The sequence below is a fragment of the Branchiostoma floridae genome, chromosome 19 (assembly GCF_000003815.2).
Source record: "Branchiostoma floridae strain S238N-H82 chromosome 19, Bfl_VNyyK, whole genome shotgun sequence".
In the NCBI taxonomy this organism is placed as follows: Eukaryota; Metazoa; Chordata; class Leptocardii; order Amphioxiformes; family Branchiostomatidae; genus Branchiostoma; species Branchiostoma floridae.
Genome location: NC_049997.1, coordinates 4446454 through 4455366, shown reverse-complemented (window position 1 = coordinate 4455366; position 8913 = coordinate 4446454). Strand labels below are relative to the sequence as shown.

The window sequence follows — 8913 nt, the reverse complement described above, 5'->3', positions numbered from 1 at the left end:
TGAATAGTTAGTTGGCGTTCAAACTGACCTTTGAAACTTTTGTGAATTGCCAATTTTAAGAATTGTTCTACAACCTTAGTAGTTGAAATACATTGAACTTTCAAGCTTGTTTGTCGACGTTTTTTGTGGGTGTACATGAAAATGTAGGATCTTGTAGATGCTAAGGTTTACGTATTTAGGTCAAAGCACAAGCACGCATCATTGCTCACTTCACTTGTCACGTTAGGTCAATACTTGCTTACGCAACCTTCACATACAAACTCTTGCATACCAACTGCTGTGCCACTCAACCAGTTCGTAGCAGAGGCTCTAGAAGGACAAATATGGCGATGCCTTTGGTGCTATGGCGGCCGGTACACCGATCCTTGGCCTGCCAAAGGCCACGTAACATCTCTGTCCTATCAGGGCAACGTCTAAAGGTGAATTCAATCCGACCAAAGTCGAGCATAACATGTCTAGGAGCAGGCACACCTCACCTACAACAGGGAAGCCGTCGTCTAGAAGTTGTTTTCCCTTGGAAACTTGGAGCTACAAGGAGCTTCTCTGTGTTAAGAGAGCGCCAAAGGCTTGAAGGAGAATTTATGATGGAGAAAGTTTGTCTAAACGAAGCTGCGAGGGTGGTGGAAGTGGAGTGGTCAGGTGGAGGTGTGAGTAGGTTTCCCTACGTGTGGTTGAGGGACAATTGTCAGGTGAGCCATACACATTTTGTATACCCTGTACCTATGTATAATATTATATATATGAATGTGTGCGTGTGTGTTTGTCTTGGTCAGTATCTGTATCTTTTAACCGCCATAGCCGTCTCTCTGTACAAAACACTAGCCTTCTGGGTCCGTGGTTTTAATATTTAAGTATTAGATAAACAAGCATATGTTTACTTGTCCCTATTTCTGGGTCGAGGACGTTATGTGCAGATGACCATTATTCTGACATTACTAGAGTCAAGGTCACATTTTACTTTCGCCTCGCACCACACTTCAAGGTCAAATTAAGCCACACTGACTATTATCTTCTGGAGACTCCAAACTTACTAAAAAATCATTGTTGTCCTTGTTTTGTCTTTGCATTTGGTATAGATTCTATGTCCGTGTTACAGCACTGGTAAATAACAGCCTAGTCTGTGAACTATGAAGAACCTCTTTCGGAAACAATCAGGTCAATATGTCTCGGTCACTGTCAACGGGAGGTGGGGGATGGTCGTCCGCCTGTGTTACCAGGTCTCTGAGCCCCATCACATTAGTATATTATAGTAGTGTAAACATTCATGCGAAAAGTAAAATCGAACCTCTGGCAATTTAGAAATTTTGCGACCTTATGACGATCAATGGTCGAAGGTTATTGACAGTGTACCGTCGGTTTTTAAAAGCGTGCTCTTGCTGTGAAATGCGAGTAGAACTTTGACCCACTTTGCGTGCCTGTGCATTTGAGTTCGCGGGGATTTAATTTCGCTGTAGCGGAATAGGTCCTGTTCGGGGTGGCTTTAAGTTCGCGGTAGCACCACGCACTGTAGCCTCGTACTGCCATAGAAAAACTTCGCAACGCGAAAACCGCGAACATGAAACCATCGCGAAAATTTCTGAATCTACAGTATGTTGCTATTGCGCAGTCAGGCATGACGGAGAACAATACAAAGCTATCATCAGACCGAGGGGGTGAAACTCGGGTCATGCTTTTTAGCCTACGTTACAGGGCCCGTAAACGGGACATTTTTGGCGACGCCTCAGGTGCGAGCAAAATGGTATATTATTATTTTTTTCTTAGTCTGTTAATATGCGAACAAGACTTAAAAATCTCAGCTACATACCAGATAGTATCTTGTTATCAAGGATGTGTGATTGGTGAAGGAGATGTCATTTAAAAGCAGAGTTTGTCAACCAAATATTCTATGCCTACCTACCTACCTACCTACCTACCTAGTCCCTTGACCTCCAGGTCGTTGGGGGGACAAGGTAGACATGAAGATCGAGAGTTGCCTCCAGGTGGATACATGTTTTGTTAATGTGAACTACAGCTTGAATGTAAACGTTATAGTGAAAACATAATATAACATATGTAACATGTTTTAGGAGATTCAACAATGCAATATTTAACGCAAAGACACGTAATTTAGATGAAGGTTACACACCCAAGTAATAAGATACACAATTACTCAAACATCTGGATATGATTTTGTTGTCCAAAATCATATCCAGCTGCTCGAGTAACTGCTTCTGGGCAAACTCACTTGAGTTACTTTTTAAGTATTCAAACTTGGAAAACAGGTTAATGATTTTTGATTTTGTCTATTTTGCTTCTTTATTTTCTTTTGACTCGTTTCTTTTTTTGGTTTACCGTTAGTGTCAGAAGTGTTTTAACCCGGATTCCCGCGCCAGACTGGTTCTGATGGCGGACTTGGATGTCAAACTTTCCCCTGTCAGAGCGGAAGTTCAAGGTAAGCATGGAGAGCAAAGTACTTCAAGTTCAAGCTGACATTACTAAAAAAATGGCTTAAAATCTTTTTTTGTTACCGATGCAACAACAACAGTCATCATCCGAAAATAGCTTCGTCAGGGTTGGTAGAATTATATTTACACAACCAGTAAGTACTTACATTGCTTACGTTTCGATACCTCTCAGACACCTTTGTTAGAGCTTCTAACTGGAGTTCTGCTTCTCACCGCCACCTACATCGGCTACATATAGCGGTGAGAAGTAGAACTCCAGTAAGAAGCTCTGACGAAGGTGTCTGAGAGACATTGAACTGAGCAATGTAAGTACATATATACTGGTTCTGTAAAAAGAATTCTCCTATATCCAACAGTCATCATTCTACAGGGTGCCGTAATACCGCCACACAAGAAAAAAAAAGATAATTCAATGTTATCTGAAATGATGTAGCAATTTAGTACTGTGCAGTGAAAAGTCGATCTCAATCATTGTCTGACAAGAAATTAGAGCAAAAGAAAAGGAATTCATTTCTAATCGATGATTTGACTATGTCAATATCTTTATTTGCGACTAGCGCAAGTAAGACTTAAGACGTAAGATATAGCATGCACATAACGTAGCATTGCACAACGCCCCTGGAAGCAAATGACCTTTGATACTCTTTGTGTGAATATTAATCACTAGCAGAGGACTTATATAGTATGGGTAAACTAGCACTACTTAAGCTAACTACATACCAAACTCCGTCAAACCCGTCAAGGTGGTCTTTTGTCAAAATCTGGAACAAACCCAGCTTCTGTAGTTTCCAAAGTCGCCGTTATGGTGCCAACTAATGTATTTAAGTTCGCGTGGAGTTAATTTCGCGGTAGCGGGGAAAATGACTTTTTGCGGTGATTTTAAGTTCGCGGTAGCAACACATGCATTTACTGAAGTCTCTTACTGCCATGGAAAATGTTCGCGGTGGTTTTGAATTCGCGGTGAAGTGGCCACCGCAGAAACCGTGAACATTTTAACCACCGCGAACATTTCTGCATTTACAGTATTCTCTGTTCCAAGAGCTATCTACCACTGGAAAAAAATCACGTCGTCGAGAACATGAAACATTGAAACCCGAAGTTATAGTAACAAACCGCAAAAGTTATGAAAATGATGTAGGCTATTGAAATCAAACACAATTGTAAAATCTCAAACTATTGCCCCCTCCTCTCTGCAGCAGCGGGAAGCTTGCTGACCGTTGATTGGCCAGACGGACACCAGAGTCAATACGATTGGCCCTGGCTTAAGGCGCGCTGTTTCTCCACACAGGCACTAGAAAAGAGGGGAAAAGACTGGCAGAGAAAGGTAAACAGTCAATGACAGTTTTTCCTATATGCTTCCAATTTAAAGTCCAAAGGTCTCTAATAGTACCCTCAACTCAAATGTCTAACTCAGAACGTAAGGCGGATTTCTACATTACAATACCTCTTTAAGCTACCTTTTTGTCTTACTTCTTCAATTTGTTCTTTGAACATGATGTTATCATAGCATATCCACATATAATATATGCAACACGTGTTTTTTCCTGTGTGTTTAGTTTGTGCATTTTTGGTGACGCCTTAGATAAGTTAGATGCGGAACAATTTGTGTAATGTTGATATTCAATTGTTTTTAAAGCCTTTTCTTTCCCAAATCGTGATAAAGTCAAAATAAACTAGTCTTTACAAGAATAGTATAATAAGGAGACTTTGGCCAAGTTAGGAATAAAAGCGAGGAGTTAATTGGCCTTGGAGTAAACTAACTAGTCGGTGGATAGCTGGATAGACAGCCAAATACTGGCTGAAACCCCATCGCAACTTATTTGTCCCTATTTGGCCAAATTTTGTCATCTAGTTTGGCACATCTACCATAGATAAACTACGTTTTGCGAATATAATGAGTACACAGCGATGGTTTGTTGCTGTTTTATGAGGGGTCTGCATGCTCTTTTACATAAGGCGTTGGCAGCCTATTTTTATTTCCCATAATTCGTAGGGAAAACTATCTTATCTACGTAATTCGTAGCTACGCGACTAAATTTAGCGTAATTGCCTTCCTTGATTTAGCGTACGTAGGGGTTCTTCTGAATTCAGCGCCAATCGTTGCCGGGACCCCCATGCAGACCCTCTTTTATAGTTGTTGCTGTATTCTTTCCTACAGACCCAACTGTGGGGGTCCGAGTTAGCGCAGGACTTGCCCAAAGCTGACTTCTCAGTCCTACTAACAGACGACCGCGCCCTGTACGACTTCCTGTTCCTCCTGGACTCTGTCGGCCTCGTTCTGGTGCAGAACGTGCCATGCGAAGTCGGACAGGTGGACAGACTGGCCAATCGGGTGGCGTTTCTCAAACACACCAACTATGGGTTAGTTTGAACACTTTAATTCTCTTTTTTCCCCTTCATACCCTCTGATTGTTTACCCTCTTCAATATCCGTCCAGATAACTCGTATGTTATGTTTCGAAAATAGTTTCCTCCTATTGGCGAATCAGTTGATAATAAAGTTCTTTTGAATTAGAAAATACACCACACTCATAAATTGCGCGTGGGAGTAATATAGTCATTGTTTATTTGCAAGTTTTTGCCCGGTTGCTAATTGCAACATGAAACATGTGAAGAATATATAGTAAACATGAATAAGATACAAGACTTTGGTACAGGTAACAATGGTGACAAGTGGAAACAAGTGACTATTCTAGCAATTAATACTATGGACTGCTGAGAGCTACGATCGAAGCATTTGGGGTTTGACTTCTTTTCTGGAACCAATGGAAGACGAAGTATTCTACTTTTTCTATAACGAGTTGGTTATGTGGCGTTTACATGGTAATACTTTTGTTTTCGTCAGTAAACTCAGTCCCGTTTGGGACCACATTCTTCACTGTAACAGCGACACCTAGCTGCTGTGCGTAGTATAACAAGTCAGCATTGCCCATATAGCAGGACAGACGGTCACCTCGAAAAGCCTGCTTGGTATAAACATTTGGCTGTGTACAAAATAGAAAATACTTTGGTATCTAAAAGCTACTTTTAGTCAACACGTTTGTTCATTGACTTCATTTATAAATTTACCCACACAGTAAGGAGTTTGTTGTGAAGAGTAAGCCGAACCCTAGTAACGTGGCCTACACCAGCGCCAAACTGGGACTGCACACGGACCTTCCGCAATACAACTATACTCCAGGGGTACGTCTTGTCTTTATCTTTTTAAATACATTTTTGGCGAGGCCTTGGGTGGATGCCGTTCATAAAGTATTACGAATCATTTAAAATAATCCAAAAATACGCCTATAAGTAATGTAATTCATTCATTTGTGGTTTTTTTAATGTTTTAAACCTCAAAATAAAAATGACGAGAAGTCAAAGCCTGTACCTGTCACGAATGATGTGCTACATTTACGACAAAGATGGCCGCAAATTTTGTACCTTAGAAGCGCTCTGAACAAGGGACGGTGTACGCATGTCCATAGCTTTTTCTTCTTAAAACGCCTGTGTATCTTCCTTTTTTTTATAATAACAAGGGTTTTCCATCTGTAGGTTCAAATGCTCCACTGTATCGAGCAAAGTAAGGGGGAGGGGGGCGACAACCACCTTGTAGACGGCATTAACGTCGCCTACCAGCTGAAGGAGGAAAACCCCGAAGCCTTCAGACTTCTCACCACGCTCAAGGTCAACTTCAAGGACGACGGGTTGGACTATCATAGATTCGATCTGAGGGAGAGGCGTACTATACTCAGGTAAAAAAAAGCTCAGTTGAAATGTCACGCTACGTAGGTTTATGACTGGATAGTAAAGTTCTCTATCCACATCAAACGAGTGACAGTAACTACAGACGACGTTAACGTTTCGTTTGTTTGCACTGCTACACAGTGCAGCAGCGACACCTAGCTGCAATGCGAAGAAGAACAGTCAATATTTCCCTTAGATACTTAACCGACATACAGTGAAACTTCGGCTGTAGTATAACTCTTTGAATGTAAATGAAGAAAATCCAGATAAATAAGATAATATTATGCTGATATGAGACATATTTTGGTTTTAAGAAACCACAGAATACAATATACCAGTCGTTATGACACACTCGAACGACCATTAGTGGCTTGTACTTTTTGGCGACGTCTAGGGGGAGAAACCATTAATGGCATTAGTAAAATTAAACTACTAGCTAACTCCAAGGGCTGTTCAGCTTAGCAACATGAAGTTTGTTTTGTATCATTGAATTTTGATTGCATTCTGTTTATTTTAGCATTTTATCTAATTGTTCTATAGAACTACACTCTATGTATTGATGTAATGTGATACCTATAGATATCAACAGATTTCATGTTACTGTACAATTATATAGTGATATGCAAGTTGGTTTTGATAAATTGAATTAAATTGAACTGAAGAGCACCTTGTAATTTTCTGGCGAGGCCCCAGAGAAAATTTAATGCCCTGTAATTCCTGATTTTTTCAATGTTCACGGTTTTCACGGTGACGACTGTAACGTGAACTTATCGTTACAGATAACAAATAATACAACAGACTTCTTCATACGCACCTGCTGCCACCGTGAAAGTTTGGTACCGAGAAGACAAAGTGAATTACAGTAACTTACATCTGGCTGCAATTTGCCACCACAAACCTTTAATCTTTGATATATCGTTGACCTCCATCCAGTCTGGACGATCAGGGAAATGTGGAGTCCATCAACTATAACGACCAGGTTCGGGACTCCATATTGGATCTGCCAGCCGAGCAGGTCCAGCCGCTGTACGACGCGCTGAAGGCCTACAACACCATCATGTACCTACCCAGGAACTGTGTACGGCACAAAATGGCAGCAGGTCAGGAAACAGAGCATTTCAGGCATTATGTTCTCAAGATCAATGCCAAGGTTTTATTTGTTATCCAGTAAACCCACTCAGACAATGTTGGCATTCTAATACACACACGTGCAAACACATGCAGGACACACACACACACACACACACACACACACACACACACACACACAGAGAGAGAGAAAGAGAGAGAGAGAGAGACAGACAGACAGACAGACAGATAGACAGACAGACAGACATAACGCGTAGTAATTAGCAGTCCGAATGTATCGGATGATTTTATGGTTTTTGTGTATACTAAGTTTTTTTTCCCAAACGTAGCTAAAATTGACGAGGGGGGGGGGTACAAGCTTAGCCACGTTTGGGACTGGGTTTTTTCACCGCAAAAGCGCTCCAGTTAGAAGCTCTGACGAGACATCGAAACGTAAGCTATGTTAGTACCTGCTGGTTGTGTAAAAGAATTCTCCTATATCCTTGTTGTAACTGTTTGTTATGATTGTAGGTGAGATGATCGCCTTTAACAACACCCGCACCCTGCACGGCCGCCTGGCCTACAGTCTAACCGGCGGGACCCGCCATCTGCAGGGAGGCTACCTGGACTGGGACGAGATCTACTCGCGCATGCGCGTTCTCAAGACGGACCTGGGGATCTAGAAATAGATACAGTCAAATCTGCCCAAGACGACTATCCGGTGGACCGGGCAAAAGCGGTCGATTTGGTCAGGTGGTCGGTTAGAAGAGTATCGACTCACAACATGCTCGATGCATAGTTTAAATGGTTTCCGTTATGTTAAATGGCAAATAGCAAGCACACGCACGTGCATCCGCCGTCATCTTTATTTTGAACATAACATCGTAATGGTAGTCAAAATCAGGAGACGCAAACTGGCCGAATTCGGCACAAAATCACGCTAGTTATCATTGAAAATCTATGACACCTCAAGATTTGAAAATGACGCGGTCGTTATGGACAGAGATTTGGTCCCAATTTTTGGCGGTCGCGTTGGCCAGATGGACGTTGTTAGGAGGTCGCTTAATTTTTACGACAATGGGAAAAAATTTTGGGACAAAGAAAAACCGGTCGAAATGGTCGCTAAGAAGTGGTGGTCGCTTGGGCAGGTTTGACGGTACCTACCCAGCACTCTTTGCGACGTGAACCTTGACCTTGCACGTGGTAGAAGACTGATGCCTTGCGAAAGTCCCGACCAACTTCGTCAAAACGTAGAAATGCAATGACAATTAAGAATTTTGACGAGCATATAGACTCTCTCATTTGTCGAACCGTTAACTGTCATGCTATCATTGGTTGAGCTGCTAATTGTGATTGACAGTTGATGTCTGCTATTTAGTGCTTTAGCCACACAAATTTCGTGAATGGCAGTCCTTTTTAAAATCTCAGATGTGACTCGATTTTGAGCGGAATTGATATGGATTGAGATTTAATATGTGATTACTTATTGATATCTTTAGCTAGAAATATTCCATCGTCATCCATATGTATGAAAGGTATGACGAACATTTAGTATGTAACAACATTTCTTTTCATATCATAAAGTACATTTAAACATATACTAATAGTATACTATTATTAAACACATGATGGTGCAATAAGGTATCCAATTTGCAATATGGATATGAAATATTTTG

General features: G+C 41.3%; 1 protein-coding gene across 1 annotated transcript; it reads left to right on the top strand.

Moving 5' to 3' along the window:
• Window positions 1-245: 245 nt before the first annotated feature.
• LOC118406318 (gamma-butyrobetaine dioxygenase-like) lies at window positions 246-8032 on the top strand. Its single transcript, XM_035806244.1, has 8 exons — window positions 246-689; window positions 2338-2431; window positions 3641-3768; window positions 4603-4805; window positions 5521-5626; window positions 5978-6177; window positions 7103-7269; window positions 7769-8032. Exons 1-8 carry the CDS (start codon window positions 324-326, stop codon window positions 7918-7920), a joined length of 1416 nt encoding a protein of 471 aa, XP_035662137.1. The 5' UTR covers window positions 246-323; the 3' UTR covers window positions 7921-8032.
• Window positions 8033-8913: the final 881 nt, after the last annotated feature.

Excerpts from the sequence above, each read along its gene's own strand:
- LOC118406318 (XM_035806244.1), top strand. The coding sequence starts at position 324 with ATGGCGATGCCTTTGGTGCTATGGCGGCCGGTACACCGATCCTTGGCC. Across the intron at positions 690-2,337 it reads GGTTGAGGGACAATTGTCAG|TGTCAGAAGTGTTTTAACCC; the intron begins GTGAGCCATACA and ends GTTTACCGTTAG. Across the intron at positions 7,270-7,768 it reads ACGGCACAAAATGGCAGCAG|GTGAGATGATCGCCTTTAAC; the intron begins GTCAGGAAACAG and ends TTATGATTGTAG.